This window comes from Populus alba, chromosome 8, assembly GCF_005239225.2.
Source record: "Populus alba chromosome 8, ASM523922v2, whole genome shotgun sequence".
Lineage (NCBI taxonomy): Eukaryota > Viridiplantae > Streptophyta > Magnoliopsida > Malpighiales > Salicaceae > Populus > Populus alba.
The window spans coordinates 18280813-18302558 of NC_133291.1; the positions used below are offsets into that span (position 1 = coordinate 18280813).

At 36.0% G+C, this 21746-nt stretch overlaps 2 protein-coding genes across 2 annotated transcripts; both read left to right on the plus strand.

Moving 5' to 3' along the window:
* The first annotated feature begins 1816 nt into the window (after positions 1-1816).
* Positions 1817-7815, plus strand: LOC118032833 (uncharacterized). The gene is made up of 6 exons (XM_073411045.1): positions 1817-3307; positions 3410-3514; positions 3697-5107; positions 5574-6445; positions 6698-6758; positions 7127-7815. Exons 1-6 carry the CDS (start codon positions 1817-1819, stop codon positions 7813-7815), a joined length of 4629 nt encoding a protein of 1542 aa, XP_073267146.1.
* Positions 7816-7972: 157 nt separating this feature from the next.
* LOC140955883 (uncharacterized) lies at positions 7973-8887 on the plus strand. Its single transcript, XM_073411046.1, has 3 exons — positions 7973-8317; positions 8386-8721; positions 8837-8887. Exons 1-3 carry the CDS (start codon positions 7973-7975, stop codon positions 8885-8887), a joined length of 732 nt encoding a protein of 243 aa, XP_073267147.1.
* The last annotated feature ends 12859 nt before the right edge of the window (positions 8888-21746 follow it).

Consider the following 21746-nt stretch of genomic DNA (forward strand, 5'->3'; position numbering starts at 1 on the left):
CGACCATTGAAAGTTACAATAGAGGAGACTTGGAGACATTGGGATGAGAAAGCATGGATAAAGAAATATTCTACACTACCACAAAGCAACTTCAAATGGAAAGCACCATGGATGAACAACACAGTCTGTATAATGAGGTGTGGAAGTAAGGTATGGGTTCCCCTGATTGGTATAACGGGATACATCAATTATGCCCCAGCATTAGTAACCAGACAGTTAGGTGGAATGCAGTATGCACCAAGAACTCTGGGTTTAGCAGATTTCATGGGATTATTCAAACATCAACCATACCTCAAAGAAATGGAACTCATTCGACAAGACTGGGAAAGGCCTGTTCTGGTGAAAAGGGAAGAAGGCAGCATGTTTGACTCATCTGTCAGTCAAAATTATACAAATTGGAGAAATGGAAAGCTTCCTGGGGTAATAGAGTCTTCAACACATGAGCATCTTGAGTCAATAATGGAGCATCCAAAAAGAAAAAGGACTCTTCATGAGGAAGAACTAAGAAGACAGTTGGAGAGATGTGGCACAGACCTCGGCAAAAGCAAAAGACAGCAACAAGTCCTGGAAAAACAAGTAGAAGAAGAAAATATGATGAGGAATTGCTTAAAACAACAACTCGAAGAGAAAGAGGAGCAACTAATATCTTGCAAACAATGGCAGAAAAGAGCAGAGATAGCTGAAGCAATAGCCAAAGGAAGCCAGGAGGAGGTGAAAGATCTCATAAGTGCAAATGACAAACTGAGTCACAAAAATGGGATCACAGAAAAAGAATTGATCAAGATAAAGAAATCAACGAAAAGCAAGATAATTACAGATAAAGAGACATTGGACTCTTTGAAGAAAGAAAGGAGCGGTTTCATAAGAAAGATAAAAATTGAAAAAGAGAAGAATCGACAAGTCCACCCCGACATAGAAGAAGAAAGAAGAGCACGTGCCCAATATATGGTACAGTTGGAGGAAGAGAGAAGTATGAGAAAGACTGCCGAGGTGGATAGAAGAGATTACCAGAAAAGGGCTGAGGATTCAAAAGAACAGATAATGATTCTACAATCTGAGTTGGAAATACAAGAAAAGCGGCTAAGAAGACATTATGGTGAAATAGAAAAAGAGTTACATGAGCTGAAGCAAGTGTGCCAGGAATGTCAAGATATTGACAGCTTTACAATTCAAATGAACTCCAAAATCGCTGAGCTAGACATCGCAAGAGAAGAATTACAAAGAGTCAGGACTACATTAACATTGTTTGAGACAATGGTCCGAACATTAGAAAGGAGCAATGAAGCCTTAAGGGCCAGCAATGAAGTGATAATCACCGATAACGTCTTGTTGCATGCAAAAATAAGACATATGACGAAACAGATTGGGCAAGTGGCTCGTTATGCGGAGAGGATGATGCAACAAGCTACCCAAGTTGGAAATAGTGTTACAAAATATCGAGAATATATGGGGGCTCTCATTTCATTTGTTGAAGACTTAGCTGATAAGGGGGATGCCTTGTAAAATAGTTTTTGTATTAAGTGCTGTTTGATTTATACCTTTTTGTACAAGCTTCAGTTTTGTTATAAAAAGGTTATAACCTATCTTTCTTTCCACTTGAATGTTACTGATAAAGAACTTGGCAAATACTCTTTACAGCAATCAGTTCAGCTCAGAAATCTTGCCTAAAGGATTACGAAAGTCATGAATCAGTTCATTAAAATATACATACGCATCCTACTTACATCATACATTTGTTTATAATATGTCATTTGCATACCGTAGTTGAAACATAGGTCCCCCACATAAGGTCCATTACACCAGATTCAGAACAAGAATGGAACACGAAGAGAGGGCTCACCTAGAATCCCGCTACCAGAGCGAGCTAGAATCAGTGAAAAGTGAAGTGTCACGGATGTCTAATCTGCTTGAACAACTGTTAAAAGCAAAAAGTGGGGAGGGAACATCCGCCCAGCCAGCTACGAGTTCACCCATATCACACATTCCCATAGCATCACCAATTCTGGGGGCAGATTCAGTAACAGAACAACATTTTGCGCCAGCCATCCCTATTCGGCCAGCTCACACGCTACCCACCGTGGATTTAACGACGGATGGGCCTGTTGATAGTAGGTCAAGCAATTTCATAAGCCAAGATAAGATATCTGCATTAGAGGAACGGTTGAGAGCTGTAGAAGGAAATGATTGGTTTGACCCAACACGAGCAGCTGATGTATGTTTGGTACCAAACATCGTGGTACCAAAAGATTTCAGGATCCCAGAATTTACCAAATATACAGGCTTAGAGTGCCCAAACACACACCTACGATCTTACTGCAACAAGATGGCTGAAGTGATCCATAATGATAAAATGCTGATATATTTTTTTCAGGATAGTCTATCAGGCTCTGCTTTAAATTGGTATATGAGGTTGGAAACTGTTAAAATTAAGACATGGAAAGATTTGGTGGAGGCTTTCCTCAAACAGTATAAATTTAACCTGGAAATAGCCCCAGATCGAACAAGCTTGATGTCCATGGAAAAGAGAAGCCAAGAGTCAGTCAGGGTGTATGCACAAAGATGGCGAGATGAGGCGACACATGTCCAACCTCCTTTAATCGAAACAGAGATGGTGACTTTATTTGCTAACACTTTTAAAGCACCTTACTATGAGCATTTGATGGGCAGCTCATCTCAACATTTTTATGATGTTGTACGAGTAGCAGAGAGAATAGAACAAGGCATTAAAGCCGGGCGCATACCGGAGCCTCTAGAGAAAAAGGGATTTTCTGGAAGAAGAAGAGAAGGAGATGTTAACAACTTAGAGGGAGGGTATAAAGGCAAAAGAGTAAATTACCCAAACCCAGAAACATCTACCCCCCAATTCACCAACATGAACTTTCCCAAACCCTTGCCTCCAAATCCAACCAACAGAATAAATTACCCACCTAATATCCAAAACAACTATCAAAAGCCATATACCAGATATACTTCTGAGCAATTACCTCCATTACCAATGCCTTTAAAAGATTTATACGCTAAATTGCTAAGTATTGGGCAAATAACCCCAATCCATCTACCGCAAATCCAACCGCCTTTTCCTATGTGGTACAAGCCAGAACTCGCTTGCGAATACCATGCCGGTAATTCTGGGCACGCAATTGAAACTTGCTACGCTTTTAAAAGGAAGTTGTTAGAACTCATCAAGATGGGGTGGGTATCATTTGAAGATCCACCTAATGTCATTTCAAATCCATTGCCTAAACATACTGGTAGTAGTTCTGGAGTGGGCATGATAGAGATTGGCAATCAAGGCCAAATGTTGAAGGTATCCATGAAGAGGTTTATACGATATGTTGTTACAATCAGGATTCCTAAACATAAGCACTACATGTCAATTGGGAAGTGATAACTATTGTGAGTTCCACAGGATGGAGGGACATCATATCGAAGATTGTGTCAAGTTTCGCCAGAAGGTTGCAAAGATGCTACTCATGGGAGAATTGAGACTCGAAACCCTGGGGGCAACCAGGAGGTGAGTATGATGGAAGGCCAAGACAAATTATCAGAGGTCTGTAGAGTTCAACCTTTGGCTAATGGGTTCGCAAGGCTGATCTTGACTAAACCTTCCTTTACCAAAAGAGATCACAGTGCAATGCCATATAACTATGTTTGTACTCGAACATTCAAGCCCCTCTCCCTTTATTTTATTCTGAGGTTAGTGGGCTAACACGGAGTGGCCGCTGTTTTACACCTGAAGAGTTGAAGAAGGCCAAAGGTAAAGAAATGGTGGATCTTGATAAAGAAGTAGAGGTGAATGAGCCAGTAACAGAGAAGGAGTCAAATGAATTTCTAAAGTTGATCAAGCATAGTGAGTATTGCATAGTGGATCAACTCAAAAAGACTCCAGCAAGGATATCTCTCATGTCCTTGATACTAAGCTCGGAGCCTCATCGAAATGCCTTACAAAAGGTACTGAACGAGGCATATGTCCCCCAGGACATTGAACAAAAAACCATGGAGCATTTGGTAGGGAGGATCCACGCTTCAAATTACCTATATTTCACGGCTGACGAACTAAGTGCTGAAGGAACTGGGCATAACAAGCCATTGTATATCACCGTGAAATGCAAAGATTTCCTTATTGGAAAGGTGCTTGTTGATAACGGCTCGGCTCTTAATGTATTGCCCAAATATATGCTTAAAGAAATGCCAGTTGATGAATCTCATCTAAAGCCTAGCACTATGATGGCACGAGCATATGATGGCTCACCTAGACCAGTCATTGGGAATTTAGAGGTTGAGTTGTATGTGGGTCCACAAATGTTCGTAACCACATTCCAAGTTATGGATATCCACCCTTCTTATAGTATGTTACTCGGAAGGCCTTGGATTCATACAGCTGGAGCAGTACCTTCCTCATTACACCAGTGTTTGAAATATATCATGAACGGGATGTTGGTAACCGTCAAAGCAGAGGAAACAATCTCCATGGTAAAGAATGTGACCATACCCTTTCTGGAGGCAGAGGATTGCACGGATGAGAATCTTCATGCCTTTGAGATTGTAAACACTGAGTGGGTACCTGAAAGCACAGTGCTAAGAAAGCCGAAGATATCAACAGCAGCAAAGATGGCCGTTCGATGTTTCTTGGAACATGGAATCCCATTCCAATATGACCCTATCACGGGAATACCAAAAAGGATTAAGCCAATCACAATGAGAGCTGTTGACCAAAGATTTGGGCTGGGATATAAGCCTAAGAAGGAGGATCATCGTTGGGCTGCCAATAAACGAAGAGAACGAAGAATGGCTAGAATCGAGGGAAGGGAGCCTGAAGAAGAAGAAATGGAAATCCCTCCACTGATGGTTTCTTTCCCAAAGGCAGCATATGTGATGCAACCAGATAACCGAGCAGAAGATGATATTCAAAGGATGGCAACTATGAGCATCAACACCTTGGAAGATGATAAGGAGGAAGGAAGTGGCACAAAAACAATAGTTGAAATGGAAGATGAAGTGCTACCACAACTGACTGTTGAAATGGAAGATGAAATGCTACCACAACTGACTGTGCATATTCTAGAAGAACTCCCCACTAAGACTTTTGTGCGAAGGTTGGCTGAAGGTGAAAAGTTTCAAAATTGGGTGACCCAAGAAGCTCCGCTAGTATTTAAAATGTAAACCCCTTGTGCTTGCCTTCATATGCTTTTGTTTGTTTATTTGTTTTTGTCATTTTAGTTGATAATCAAGGCTCATGATGTCAACTAGATTTTGTCTTTATCAGTGATCCCACTTTTATCATAATCAAGGAGATCATACTTTTTCTACATTCATCTGTCATTGTTTCTCTCTCTCTCTCTTCTCGCTTTTACATCAAACATTTTCCGCTTTCAGGAATCCTGAAAGCGAATCTTCCACAACATCACATACATTTAATATCAAGAATGAATGGCCAAACTTTAACGAACATGTGACCATGATGGAAGAAGAAGAAGGGGATGAAAATCATATCAAAGAATTCACAAAACTAGTAGAGCAACATGAAAAAACATGGGAACCTGCTGCTGAAGAACTTAAAATCATAAATGTAGGTTGTGATCAGTTTAAAAAAGAATTGAAAATAGGGACACTGATTACGCCTAAGCAAACGGTGGAGTTAAGTGCTTTACTACATGAGTACTCAGATGTTTTTGCTTGGTCTTACAAGGATATGCCTGGTTTGAACACAAATATCGTGGTACATAAGATCCCATTAGAGGAAGGGTGTAAACCAGTCAAACAGAAGTTGAGAAGAGCACACCCGGAGACATGGATCAAAGTGAAAGCGGAACTTGAGAAACAATGGAATGCTGGATTCTTAGAAGTTGTTACATACCCGCAGTGGGTATCCAACATTGTTGTCGTACCAAAGAAGGAAGGGAAAATTAGGGTTTGTGTGGACTTCCGGGATTTGAACAAAGCTAGCCCTAAAGATGATTTTCCACTACCTCACATAGATATTTTAGTGGACAATACTGCCCGTAGTTCCACTTATTCCTTTATGGATGGTTTCTCAGGATACAACCAGATAAAGATGGCTATAGAAGACAGGGCAAAAACAACGTTTGTCACCCCTTGGGGAACCTATTGCTACAAGGTTATGCCGTTCGGTTTGAAAAACACAGGTGCCACCTATCAAAGAGCTATGGTGACTTTATTCCATGATATGATGCATAAAGAAATCGAGGTGTATGTAGATGATATGATTGCCAAGTCAAAAGAGGGAGAAGATCATGTCAAGGTGTTGAGGAAGTTATTTGAGAGATTGAGAAAGTATGAATTAAGACTCAACCCTGCAAAATGCTCATTTGGGGTTAAGTCCGGCAAGCTGCTGGGATTTGTAGTCAGTGGTAAAGGTATAGAGGTGGATCCTGATAAAACAAAAGCTATCCAATCCATGCCAACCCCAAAGTCAGAGAAAGAGGTGAGGGGATTTTTGGGCAGGCTGAACTTTATTGCCCGATTCATCGCCCAACTAACTACAACATGTGAACCTATCTTCCGACTGCTAAGGAAAAAGAATCCTGGGACTTGGAATGAGGAGTGTGAAGAGGCTTTCAATAAAATCAAGCGTTATTTGCAAAATCCACCTTTGCTTGTGCCTCCTACGTTAGGAAGGCCTTTACTTTTGTATCTGACAGTGACAGAAACGGCTATGGGATGTGTACTTGGACAGCATGATGAAACCGGGAGGAAAGAAAGGGCTATCTATTATCTAAGTAAAAAGTTCACTGAATGTGAGTCTAGATACACGGTAATAGAAAAACTATGTTGTGCATTGGGATGGGCAGCAAAACGATTACGACATTATATGTTATATCACACCACTTGGTTAATTTCAAAAGTGGATCCATTGAGGTACATATGTAACAAGCCCTATCTCTCCAGCCGAATTGCAAGGTGGCAGGTTTTGCTATCTGAGTATGATATCGTATATATGACACGAAAAGCTGTGAAAGGGAGCGTGATTGCTGACCACTTAGCTGATAATGCTATTGCAGATTACGAGCCACTGGATTTTGATTTCCCGGATGAAAATTTTATTATCAATAGAGAGAGAAGAAGAGATGACAGATTGGTGGACTATGTTTTTTTGACGGAGCAGTGAATGTATATGGTAATGGGGCCGGTGCAGTGATAGTCTCTCCTGATCAAAAGTTGTATCCAGTTTCAGTTAAATTGCATTTTGAATGCACCAACAATACAGCTGAATATGAAGCTTGCATTCTTGGTTTAGAAGATGCATTAGAGATGAAGATTAAAAAGCTGGATGTATATGGTGACTCAATGTTGATTATCTGTCAGGTGACGGGAGAATGGCAAACCAAGGAAGAAAAGTTAAAGCCTTACCAGGAATATTTGTCCTCATTATTAGGCAACTTTGAAGAGATAAAGTTCACTCACTTGGGAAGAGAAGGGAACCATTTTGCAGATGCTTTGGCTACTTTAGCTGCTATGGCTACCATTGATCTCGGGCATAGGGTACAACCAGTACACATCGACATTAGAAATAATCCAGTTTATTGTTACTCCATTGAAGAAGAAATAGATGGGAAGCCTTGGTATTACGATATCAAGAACTTCGTGCAAAAGCAAGAATATCCAGAGGAAGCTTCGAAGACGGATAAGAAGACCCTAAGGAGATTGGCTATGAGTTTTTATCTAGATGGAGAGATTCTGTATAAAAAATCATTTGATGGAACCTTGCTAAGGTGTTTAAGTGCAACAGATGCTAGAAAGGCTTTGCAGGAGGTTCATGAAGGGATTGCTCAACTCATGCTAGTGGACATATGATGGCAAGGAAAATACAAAGGGCTGGTTATTTCTGGATGACATTAGAGAAAGACTGCATTGACTACGTTAAAACATGTCACAAGTGCCAGGTGCATAGTGATAAAGTCAACGCACCTCCAACCCTTTGTTCAATCTGGTATCTCCCTGGCCATTTGCAATGTGGGGACTTGATGTAATCGGGCCTGTTAACCCAAAAGCCAGCAATGGGCATAGATTCATCCTTGTAGCCATTGATTATTTCACGAAATGGGTAGAAGCCTGTTCATATGCTCATGTGACTCAGAAAGTGGTAAAGAGGTTCATAGAGAAAGACTTGATTTGTCGTTATGGGGTGCCAGAAAAGATAGTAACTGATAATGCTCAGAATTTCAATGGCAAAATGATAGCAGAGCTTTGTACTAAATGGAAGATCAAACATTCAAATTCCTCACCATATAGGCCAAAGATGAATGGGGCCGTGGAAGCAGCCAATAAGAACATCAAGAAAATCGTTCAAAAAATGGTAGTCACCTATAAAGATTGGCATGAAATGTTGCCATTTGCTCTCCACGCATATCGTACTACAATAAGAACCTCGACCGGAGCAACCCATATTCGTTGGTATATGGAATGGAGGCAGTAATGCCATTGGAAGTTGACATCCCATCATTAAGGGTGTTGATAGATTCAGAGTTACAAGAGGCTGATTGGGTCAAAGTGAGATATGAACAGTTAAACTTGATAAGTGAAAGGAGGATAACCGCAATCTGTCATCACCAGCTTTATCAGAAAAGGATGGCCAAGGCATATGACAAGAAAGTTAGACCTCGTGTGTTCAAAGAAGGAGATCTAGTGCTGAAGAAATTATTGTCTCTGCCAGGAGAAGATTGCAGCAAGTGGGCTCCAAATTATGAAGGTCCCTATGTCGTAAGGAAGGCTTTCTCAGGAGGAGCTCTGACATTGTCCATAATGGATGGAGAAGATCTACCCAGACCTGTGAATTCTGACTCTGTAAAGAGATATTATGTCTAAATGTGTTCAGTTTTCTCCTGAAATCAATAAAGTAAAGTTTGGCCATGATTTCTTTGTATAAAGAACCCTGTCGTTTCATTTGATCTCACCTTACTCAGATTGTGCATCTTAACAGAATTGATTTTGTGCATGATTATAAGAAATGCATCATATAGTGCTCAAAGATGAACTTTAAGCAGTTCCTATTAAAGAAGTGACCAAACCGAAATAAACCTCAAAGCTGACCCTGAGATAAAACTTTGTCTCTACTAGCATTGCTGGATTTGCATGGATGAATGGTTAGATCCTACATATTTTCCTGGGATAAGAACAAGGTTTATCAAACTTAACAATGTGCGTTTTGAGATGAGGAAAGGCCATCTTTGTCATCCATTCACGTTTCTAAATAATTTCATCCTTCGTAATCCCTATTTTGAGCTAGATCGTTTTTTTTATCACAACCCTGACTAGGATCACCCCACACTGGGGGCAAATAAGAGGTATTGAGAAGACACTCAGAATCAATAGGAAAGGGGAGGGTTCAAGACAAAGATTAACGATGAAAAAAAAAAAAAGGAGAGAGACCGACTAGAGGGTAGAAAAGATTGATACTAATATCGAACCCAAGACTATCCAAACAAAGCAGTGAAAAGGGATGCTAGAATTGAACATGTAATATTTGGTCTCTTTTTATCATCCAGACAAAGCAGTGAAAATAGCTGAGGAGATTTGGTTATGTCTCAGTTAGCAGACACAACAAGGGCACTAAAGGCAACATTCTGAAAAAAAAAAGAGAAGAATTACAAACTTTGGGTTTTGGTATCAAGAACAAACTCTCCAAATGACTTTCCTAGAATCAATACATATACCAGAAATATGTTTGCTGAATAAGTTGATCCTAGATCATTAAAACCCTTAAACACTTTTTGAGACCATGAAATTCTTTTTTCATACACCATAACTATAGCCTACATTACAAGCCGTTAAAAGTCCTTTCTAATCAAGCGCATGTAACTTGGTTTGATAAACTTTGATCTCATGACCCACATGGTTTGATATAGTATGGAAATTTGTTGTGCTCTGTGCAAAACAAACAATGCTAGTATGAGACATTTGCTTTTATATATACAGCTTTTTCAAGTCTATGCTTGAACCCTTTTCAAAAGATTAAGCAGAAGGTCACTTTTGAAATATAAAAACGAAGAGCTTAACCTAAAGACAACATCCTAAAACCCAAGAAAACTAGTATTGGGAATTGCTTAAACAAGTCTTTAGTGTGTATGTTGACAATACTTGTAGTCATGAACAAGTTCAAGTTTGTTTCGTGTTGTTAAAGATTCCTTTTCTTTAGGCAACCCTATCCTTTATTTCATACAAAGAAAAAACAAAAAAAAAACAAAAAACAAAAAAAAAAACAAAAAAAAAAAACACAACAAAAAAACAACAGCCCTTTATTTTGAGAAAGACAAATAAAACATTGGCAAAAAGAAGGTGATGGGGCGCCTAGTGAAGAAGTGGAGATTTTCTTCCTTGAAATATAATGGATAAGAGAAAGACTGTGCAAGGAAACACATACCAGCAACGGATTGCAAAAACACAAGACAAGCTCATACAAAGGAAAGGGTTTTACGAAACTTCAGGGACCTATGTTTCAATTTTAGGTAAGGGTGCATGCATTATCATTACATTTTAGACCATTGCATGCACAATTTGTTTTATTTAGTTGCTTAAGGAAAATATCTGAGTGAAGGTCCAACGGGTTTGTGGACACTTGACCACACTTCATTTTCTTTCCACCTAGGTAGGTCACCCATTACAATGAGACCGTTGTCTTTACATTTCTTTTGTTTTGGTTTAATGAGGTTGCCAGATGGGATCTCATGTAGCTTTGGTTAAAGGGTATCTCCATATGGGATTTCAGGTTGACCGAGCTACACACACACAGGATTTTGGTTCTGGTTAGAGGGGATTGCCGAAAGGAATCTCAGTCTATCCCAACCACACACAGGTTTTGGTTAGAGGGGATTGTCGAAAGGGATCTCAGTCTATCCCAACCACACACAAGGATTTTGGTTCTGGTTAGAGGGGATTGCCGTAAGGAATCTCAGTCTATCCCAACCACACACAGGATTTTGGTTCTGGTTAGAGGGGATCGCCGAAAGGAATCTCAGTCTATCCCAACCACACACAAGGTTTTGGTTCTGGTTAGAGGGGATTGCCGTAAGGAATCTCAGTCTATCCCAACCACACACAAGATTTTGGTTCTGGTTAGAGGGGATTGCCGAAAGGAATCTCAGTCTATCCCAACCACACACAGGATTTTGGTTCTGGTTAGAGGGGATTGCCGAAAAGGATCTCAGTCTATCCCAACCACACACAAGGATTTTGGTTCTGGTTAGAGGGGATTGCCGTAAGGAATCTCAGTCTATCCCAACCACACACAGGATTTTGGTTCTAGTTAGAGGGGATCGCCGAAAGGAATCTCAGTCTATCCCAACCACACACAAGGTTTTGGTTCTGGTTAGAGCGGATTGCCGTAAGGAATCTCAGTCTATCCCAACCACACACAGGATTTTGGTTCTGGTTAGAGGTGATTGCCGAAAGGGATCTCAGTCTATCCCAACCACACACAAGGATTTTGGTTCTGGTTAGAGGGGATCGCCGAAAGGAATCTCAGTCTATCCCAACCACACACAAGGTTTTTGGTTCTGGTTAGAGGGGATTGCCGTAAGGAATCTTAGTCTATCCCAACCACACACAGGATTTTGGTTCTGGTTAGAGGGGATTGCCGAAAGGAATCTCAGTCTATCCCAACCACACACAGGATTTTGGTTCTGGTTAGAGGGGATTGCCGAAAGGAATCTCAGTCTATCCCAACCACACACAGGATTTTGGTTCTGGTTAGAGGGGATTGCCGTAAGGAATCTCAGTCTATCCCAACCACACACAAGGATTTTGGTTCTGGTTAGAGGGGATTGCCGTAAGGAATCTCAGTCTATCCCAACCACACACAAGATTTTGGTTCTGGTTAGAGGGGATTGCCGAAAGGAATCTCAGTCTATCCCAACCACACACAGGTTTTGGTTCTGGTTAGAGGGGATTGCCAAAAGGAATTTCAGTCTAGCCCAACCGCACATAAAGTTTTGCTTTGATACAAAGAAATAGCCGAATGGGTTTTCTAGCCAGTCAAGTTTGAGGAGAGTGGTGTTGAACATTTGGTTTTGTCTATCTTTATAACACTTACTATGCAAAATCGTTGCTCCGTAAGTATTATAAAGAGGGGGCATCTGTTGTAACCCATTTTTGGGTCCTCACCTAAAAAATACAAAAAAAATCAAAAAAATATATTATTAAAAAAATATAACAGTGAAAAAATGTCAGAGCGCCCTAAAAAATGCTCAAAAAAAAAAATTGATTAAGGATGTTCAAAAATCAAAAATTAATTTTTGACAGTATATCATTTGACTGATGAGAGCCCCGATGATAAAGAAAATTCAATTTGTGGAAGAAAAATGCAAAATTAGAAGTTTATGGACTCAATTAAATTTTATTGAAGGTTTAATTGAATTTATAGAGGTTTTAATTGCAAAAACAATTGATTTTGGAGTTATTTTGGGCTTTAATTGGAAGAAATTAATTTTCTGGGGTCAAATTATAATTTTTGGAAGTTAATTTGGTCAAATCAGGGGCTTAATTGCATACAAATGAAGTTTAATGGCCAATTAAGGACTTAATTGAAGAAATCCGAGACCAAGGACGAAATCGTAAAACGCGCGCAAATTGAGGGACGAAATTTGAATCTGACATGTTTTACCGCCTTTTCCTTTTAAATGAAACGGCGCGTTTTGACCAAAACGGCGCCGTTTCACGTACTGTTTATTAAAAAAAAAAAAAAGAGAAAACGCACAACGGTGCCGTTTTGAAACGGCACCATTGTCTTCTTCCCTGCGCACGCAGAGAACAGGGGAGAAGAAATTTTTTTCTTCTCCACTTTTCGCCGAACTTCTTTCCCGGATTTGGCTCAATAAGACGCCTACAATTCAGCCACTTACATACTTTTGTCGGCCACTTCGATAGTTGGAGGGGGGGCGGCCACTGTTGGCCGCCCCACCGTGACGTTCCCCCTGTTTTTTCCTATAAAAACAGGGGAACGGGACTGAAAAAAGGAGAGAGAGGGAGTAGGAGAAGGATTCCACGAAATAAAGAGGGTAGAGAGAGACGAGAGAAACAGAAAGAAAAAAAGAAAAAAAAGAAGAAGGAAGAGATTCGGCAGAGAAGAGAACAAAAACAGAGGAGAGAGAGAGAAGGAAAACCGCCGGCCACCGTGCCTCCGCCGCCAGCAGCACCGCCTCGACGCCACCGCAGGTACGCCATCCTGTTGCCCCGCCTCTGCCTCGCTTTGTTTTATGATTTGCTGCGCCTTCATGCAGAACGTGAATTAATTCACGTTCTGCAAATAACGAAGGGCTGGTTACTGTGCTGATGCACAGTAACCAGCCCGTTTGGGTCTGGGCTGGGCCGTCGGCCCAGCCCATGTAAATAGGCTTGGTCGGCCCGGCCCATGCATTTGGGCCGGGTCCGGCCATTTTTATTTTATTATTATTATTTTTTTGTTGTTATAATTTTTATATATTTTTTTTAAAAGCACATTTTCTTCTATCATTTTGCTTAATATCGTCTGTATTTTACATCGTAAAAATATAAATCCGGTATTAAAATACCCCGTTTTTGTCCCGTGGTACTGTTCACATGATACTGTTCACCCGACCCATTAAAAAAAAAAATCAAAATATTTATTTCAGCATTTTATAATATTTCCGCGTAGTTTTTATGTCATTTTGATTTAATATCGAGCAATATTTTTATGTCGTAAAATATAAATCCGGTACTGAAATACCCAGTTTTCAGCTTTTCAAGAATATAAAAAAACAAAAATTAAAAAAAAGAGAAAAAAATGTTTTTGTGCATACGGCCAAATGTCTCAAAAAAAAAAATCATTTTTGTATTTTTCATAAAAAAAAAAAAAAATAATGTTTTAGCATGCATTTTGGCTTTAATAACCAGTTTATTAAAGTCAAGAGAATATTGGCCAAAATTTCAAAAAAACAACAAAAAAATTTATTTTGTTTATCTTTTAATATCTAGGGTATGACATTATACGTAATACATATTCCGGATATTTAATTTATTATTATTATTTTTTTTTTATAGAACTTGGGATATGACATTACATGTAATGCGTATTCCGAACAATAAAAAAAAAACCACAAACAAGACCTTAGATTTTATCAGACATTAAAACAATGCAGCCTACCTTAGGTAGGGCGTAGTTGGGGTGCTAATACCTTCCCTTTACGCAACCAGTCTCCGTACCCGATCTCTAAAGACCAGTTAAGGTTCCTAGTAACCAGAATACTAGGTGGCGACTCCCAGTCCATTTTTTTTCATATATAGAGACAAGAATTCCTTGTCTCTCCTTATTTGCCAGGAATACATATTCCGATTTTTCCTTGAGGGTGGACGATCGCCGCGCCGCCGCACACGTGCGACAATAACAATGGAGGAACTCCCAGTTGACAGCTTTTGATAGGTATCCTGACACCTCTGATAGAAGAAACCAAGCACCAGGTGGGGCTGTCCAGTTCTCTATCGGATGGACTTGCTCAACCAATGAGACTCCGATGTCTTTATGATATTTTCCGTAGCAATTTTAGGCTTCAGTCGTTTGTTATTACCCAAACATGTGCAGATTTTCTTCACCCAAGGTGTAACCTCTCCATTGCAGATCTCTTTCAAAAGCACCAGGACTCCTGGAAACAGCGACTCAATCCCCCTCTCTATACCTTTCACTTTAACAGTAGAATTAGAGCAAGTGGACTGGTTGTGTATTCTACTCTCAGATACTGCACTGGAAATGCGATCCAAAACCAGTTCCAAGAACAATTTTCGCATTCTTCTTGAATACTAGTTTCGTTATCTGTTATTAAACGTGGCACAGAATGTAGCCACTCAATAATCACACTTTCATCTGAAAATGTTCTGAAAGCCTACAATTTCAATGAAGAACATAGGATAAGAAAGAGAAAATGCACAAAATAGCATATGCAACATTTTTTGATGGGAAACAATTGTAGTCTTGCATTTATCATTCTTTTAGAAGGAAAAGTTGTTGCCTTTGTTATTCCTCTTTGCTGTCAATTAATTGTCCTTTTTATCACTAGGAAAACAATTAAAGTTTTTCAAATATTGTCTTTGCAAATCTAGGAAACTTTGCCACCACCTTATTTCCCTTTTAAGCTTGAATTCTTTATTTTCTTTTGTTATGTATTCTCCTCACCTGAAATGGAAATGAATTAAATAAGATATCAAAAAATAATTAATTTTCCTACACACAATAGAAAATCTAAAATTAGTATGGAATCTACAAAGCATAAGGAAACAACACAAAAACAAGGTTGGTCGAAACTAGTGTAAAATTAGCAATCTTGTTATCGAAAGTTTATAGTCTAAATAAGGTTGGATTGGATTCCTTTTGCACATGAATTAAATGCATTAAAGCCTCTTCTTGATGCCCCAATGGATTCTAATTTATGCCTTGACTGAAACTTGTAAGACTAGTCCATTCAATGCTTTTGTTTTAGACCTTGTAACTAGCCCATTTGGAACATGTAATGGATCCTTGTTGGTGTTTGTGAGTTGATTGATTAGTACTTAAAAGTGCATGTTTATCAAGGTTTTATATCATCATTTTGCACTTGAAGTATCAATAACTCCTTAACTAAAGCATGTTTTATAATAACAAGTGTGATACTATAAAATGCCTTAATATATGGTAAATGTCCATCTTAAATGCATGCCTATCACATAAATCAAAGGATTGATTGATGAATTCAACTACTGAAATTTTGAAGATAAAGAAGGGTGAAGCTTAGAAAAGAGATGTTGGTGTAGTCCAAACTGGAACACTGTTCGGTAATTGGATCATATCTCGATTCTAGATGTCCAAATGATCTCAAATTTTTCCACAAATTTGGTAAGACATAGGCCTACAACTTTCATGTGGACACCAAGATCTAAGAAGACTGTTTTCAAGTCCAAATTATAGCAACAACGAAGAAGTCTGAATCTGTCCTACAGCCAAGACACTGTTCAGTGTTCAGCCCATATCTTAAGTTCTAGAAGTCCAAACGACCTCAATTTTTTTTTCCTGGAAATTTAAGAGAATTTCCTAGAACTTTCATGGTACATATGGTTCCAGTTCTGATGTTAGCAATGATGTTTTATTTAAACAAGAAGATAAGGATTTTCACCAAGTCAAGATGTGGCCACCCACTCAATAATTATTCATCAAATCAACAGTGCCAAATTTTAGCCTATAAAAGGAGGCATTTGCCATGCATTTATACATCTTGGTGTTCATATCAAGATCATGCTCTTGCTTTCTCTCTTTGTATTGCTTATGTTTTGCTTTCATTAATATCAAGTTTATGCACTTCATTTCCTTTCCTCTACTTAGTTAACTTCTTTCTCATTTATGTTCTTATCATGTTCATTTATGTTTGTTTCTTTCATTATGTTTAGCTAAATCTATTATGTCAAGGTGAAAAAGTTACACTAATGGTGTAAGAATAAGTATAGTATAAACTCAACATGGACTTTAATGCTTGATACTAACATGTTTTATATTTGTTATCTTGTTTACTCTTAATACTTTGCTTATTAAATGGTTAATCTAGATTTATGTTGTATAACACTTGGTACAATAAATACTTGGCACTTTCATAGCCAATACTGTATGGTATAATCAACACCTGAGCTATGAAAAGAACTTGATTTGTTGTTAATACAAGTTATAATCATGAATGCCTAACAACATTTACAAGTATTATCATTATTCGAATAAGATAACTAATATAATCATGTTAATAATTTATAATCTGATTGGAACCTCCTTTATGTGTGGTTTTCAATTGAGTAATAAGAGTTTATACTATACTTGTTTTAAGTACCATTAGTGGATTCTCTAACATTGACATTTGTTTTTATTATTGTTTAATCCTTACATCAATCTTACATCTCAAAGCTCTCTTTATTATTACTATTATTATTATTAATATCATTTACTACTACTACTACTACTACTACTACTACTACTAGTATTACTATTACTATTACTACTACTACTACTACTACTACTACTACTACTACTACTACTAATTATTATTATTGTTGTTGTGTTGTTATTATTTATAATTTATATAGTTAATCTCCTTGTGGTTCGACCCCGGTCTTGTCGAGTTATTTATTACTTCGACACTCCTGTACTTGAAAGAAAATATCAAGCTTTTGCTTGTGTCATTGATCCATATCAGGGTGTTTCGGGTCTAATAACCTGGGTCATGAGTATGAAAAGTTAATACAAGTTTTTTTTTTTTTTAAAAAAAAACTTTATAATTCTCTTTATTTTTTATGTGGTTTTTTCAATCTCATGATCTTGATCGCAAGTTTGACAGGATATCTCAGATTAACTCGACCATGATTATCAGATTACATGTTTATCATGTTAACGTGGGTTAGCCAAGACCTAGTTTTTATGTCCTTTTTTTGCCCTGTTCTGAAAAAAAATAATTTTGTCGTGTTATCTTAATCATTTTTTTTTTAAACTTGATTCATCTATTATTGTTTTCTTTTTATCTATCTAATTGAAATCAAACCAACTTATTTAATCTAATCAAATTTATGATTATATTTAAAAAAAAAACATTTATGCAAAAGTTAAATATTATTTTTTGCGTAAAAAAAATAGTTCCCAAGACTAGTGGTTACTAAAAGATTTTAGAATTAGCTTGCCGTGAAATAATTAATGAAGGGTGGCTCTATGGTATTAATATAAAAATCTCAGGATACTTTTCGAAAAGTTATAAAGACCTTGAAATGAAACAAAATGAATTATCCATTATGGAATTAAAAGTATTAATTACTAGTAAATTGCTAAACTGGTCACCCAAAGTTCACAATTATTTTCAAGCACAATTTAAATCAGTAGCCTTAACTTGATATAATAGGTTTACCTGATATGATAACCATATGTTAATTGAATATTGATCCCAAATTTACTATTTCGAGACAATAAAAAAAAAAACATTTAATAAAATCTCAAGAAAAGTTTACCTTGTTATATCATTTAGTGTTTGTTTGGAAGTGTCATGTAATTTATTTTTTTAAAATAATTTTTACTTTTAAATATATCAGATTAATATTTTTAAAAATTATATTTTTAACATCAACACATTAAAATAACTTAAACACACTAAAAAATAATTTTAAAAAAATCAAAAATATTTTAAAGTGTGGTTTGACCACAATATAGAACACCACTTTAGTGTACTGTTATTATTGTATTTTATTTTTTCTTGCAAAGTGTGTGTATATATATATTGAAAAAAAATTATTTAAAAAATTAAAAGATATATTATTAGATTTTATTTATTGTATAAGAGTTGAGAAATGACCATGACACAAAAAAAAAAAAAGCACAAATAAGAACATGAAGAATTCGATTAACTGATTTTAGAGTTAATTATAAATTAATCCTTCTCCTATAAAAAATTGCTTAAGAGTCCCTTAACTGTGGAATGAGTAACATGCTTGTTAGTTTTAATATTATTATCCAAACTAGCTTTTAACGCATTAAAAAAACTTAAACCCCATCAGGGCTAGACTCATTGTATTATGTATTGCTATAATTTAATAATGTCATTCATTATAAAATAACAAATGGCCTTTTAATAGGGTAAAATAGTATTTTTTTTTTTCAAAATTAACCAGGGTTATAATGGTCTATTTTTCTACACAATTAAATGATATAAATGCCATTAAAAGAAAACAAAAAAAATAAAAGATAAGAGAGTCTTTTGCGTCATTATCTTTTTGTTTTAAAAAAAATAATAGTAAAATTACTTCATTTTTTCTTCAAGTTAAAAAAATTTAAATAAGCGGTAAAAAGAATTTTTGGTAATTTTCTGATGATTTTTTTCGTTATAATATACTTGAATTAGGGGTTGGCATGTGCATAGAACATGCCAGGGAGAGAACACCGCTTACGCTCTTTAGGCTGCGTGTATTGTGTCTTCTTGCAGCTAAAAAGGACTAATTATAATGTTGTCTAAAGAGTTTAGTAATGGTGAAACTAATGCAGTGGCGTGTTTAGTCCAATTCATAATGGTTCATTGCCGACGATATTATTTCATTTTCCCTTTTTTTTCTCTTCCTTCTTCTTGAAATCTATGTTGGGTCATTCAAAATTTAGAGTTGTCATCCTATTTGTTTTTTCTTTTAAATGCAGCTCTCCTTCTTTTGATTGATCTTTATTTGTTTTGAATTTTATTTTTTTTTAATCTCATCACTTCTCATTTGGTTTTATTTATTTTTTATATCATGTATGATGCTCATTCTTTTGATTGTTTTTTTGTTATATCATTTTATTGATTTGTTTATTTTTTTCAATTTTGTCCCTCAACATTTTATTTCATTTATTTATTATATCCAGTTTTGGTCCTCATTTTTTTAATTGCTCTTCTTTTATCATTTTCTTAGTTTTTTTTTTTTTTTTTAAATTATCCTCAACATTTTATTTCACTTGGTTTTTTTTTTATCTAATTTTGATTCTTATTCTTTTCATTATTTTTTTTCTTGACCTTTTCTTATTTTATGGAATTATCCTGGGTTGTAGGTTAGTTGAGTTAATCTTAATTATTTCAATTTATTTTTAATTTTATCATTTAACATTAGACTATTGAGTCTTGAACTTTCTTCTTTTTTTATGTTTTTTCTTTAAATGGAGTTATCTCAGGTTGCAGGTTAGTCAAGTTAACCTTAAATATTTCAATTTCTTTTTAGTTTCATAATTTGATATTAGACTATCGAGTCTTGACGTTTCTTATTTTTTATGATTTTCCTTTATATGGAGTCATCTCGGGTTATGGGTTAGCCAAGTTAACCCGGATGACTCAGGTTTTTTTCAATGTTTTTTATTTAACTTCAATATTTTTCTCCAAATTTTTTAATCTTAACTCATGTCATGAGTGATGGATTAGTAGAGTGAACCCGAATTGATTCAATTTTTTTTCTTAAATATATTTTTTTTAATTTCATCATTTGAGATTAGGTTATCAACCCTTGAATTTTGAGGTTTTTTTGCATTTCGTTATATGAAGTATCCTAATCTCATATGCTACATGTTCGTCAAATTAACTTGAATTGACTATGATTATCATTGTTTGAACATTTTTTTTTTTAAGTTAAATTTTTTGGACTTGACCCATAACATAGCACAGACAAAAAAATCTAGTGAACTTCTATTGGCCGACAATAGTTGTTAATGAATAATGTTTAAAATATAAAAAACTTGTTGTGATACTGTGAAATTATAATGACTTGATGGCGATATTTGTGAAACTATAAGGACCAGATATAACTTTTATTGAAAATTACAGCAACGTTCTTCTTACTTGCGTCGTTGCTATCTAAAGCTAAGTACTTGTTTAAGAATGTGGTAAAAATTATTTTTTAAAGTATTTTTTCATTTGAAAATGCATCAAAAAAAATTTTTATTTTTAATATTAACACATCAAAACAATTTAAAAATATATTTAAAACTAAAAAAATTCAAAATTTTTCAAAAACATAGTTGCAATGTAATGCTAAACAAGGTCTTATTTTGAAACTCAATTAAACAAAAAAATAAAATCATTAATCCAGAATTTTCAAGTATGAGAACACCTAAATTAACTAATTGTTAGGCCCAATTTTGAGATTAATGAACTCTTGAAGACGAGGAGTTTAGTTTGATTATGGTTTTGCCACCAATAGTGGCTTGACGAAGAACTGATAATTTCTCTCTTTGTTTTTTCCTTAACCTTTTCTTTGATGAATTGTTGCTGTGACAACGAGGGAGGAGGTAGAGATGGAGGGAGAAACTTTATTGTGCTTAAGTAGAATTATACAAGCTACAGCTTAAATTGTTAATTAATACGTCATCAAATCCAAAAAAAAAACATAAATTATGTCTAACTTTGGAAGCGTTTGGGAACGCGGTGCAAACCGCGTTCTCACCAAATTTGAAATTTTTTTGTTTGCTTAAATTTAATGTGATTTGTACTTTTTGAATTTTTTTGATGTGTTGATGTCAAAAATGATTTTTAAAAAATAAAAAAAATATCAATGACATGCATTTTGGCACGAAAAGTTATTTAAAAAACAATCGCTACCACACTGCCAAACACGCTCTTTATATTTAAAATAACTATTAGTATGAAAAATTAAACAAAAACAATCACTTTTCTATAGAGCCAAGTTAGTTTAATTATTTCTTTATTAATTTTAAATAAATTTGTCATTTTTTTTAATGGAAGTTTCAAACCGAAAATATGATTAACTCAAATTATTATATATTAAAATATTGTCTAAGTGTTTTTTTAGAGATCATTAGTTTAAATCACAGGTCACCAATTTAAGTCACATAAATATTATATTATTAGAGGCTTATATGGTTGTTACCTTAAGGATTCATGAGATTAGTTGAAATGTTCGCAAGCTGGTCCGAAAATAAATCAAAATTGATTCATTTAAATCCATATTCATTAACTTCCAGGAGATTTTCTGAATGAAAATATTAAGACTATATTTAAAATAGATTCAGCATTAAAGTGAGTTTTCCTTGAAATGTTTTCTCGAGCAAAATTCATCGACTTTCGGGCGGATTGTTCCGCATAAAGTTGTGTTACCGTAAAAAGAACAAATTCCTCACTTCTCCCAAACAAGAAAAATCCCCTACAACAAGGACTCATCGGGCATTATACAATCTTTAACGTACTTTATTGTAATTTAACAGTCCCAATTGATTAATCCTGGTTCCCTGCGAAACCCTCGCCTATAAATAC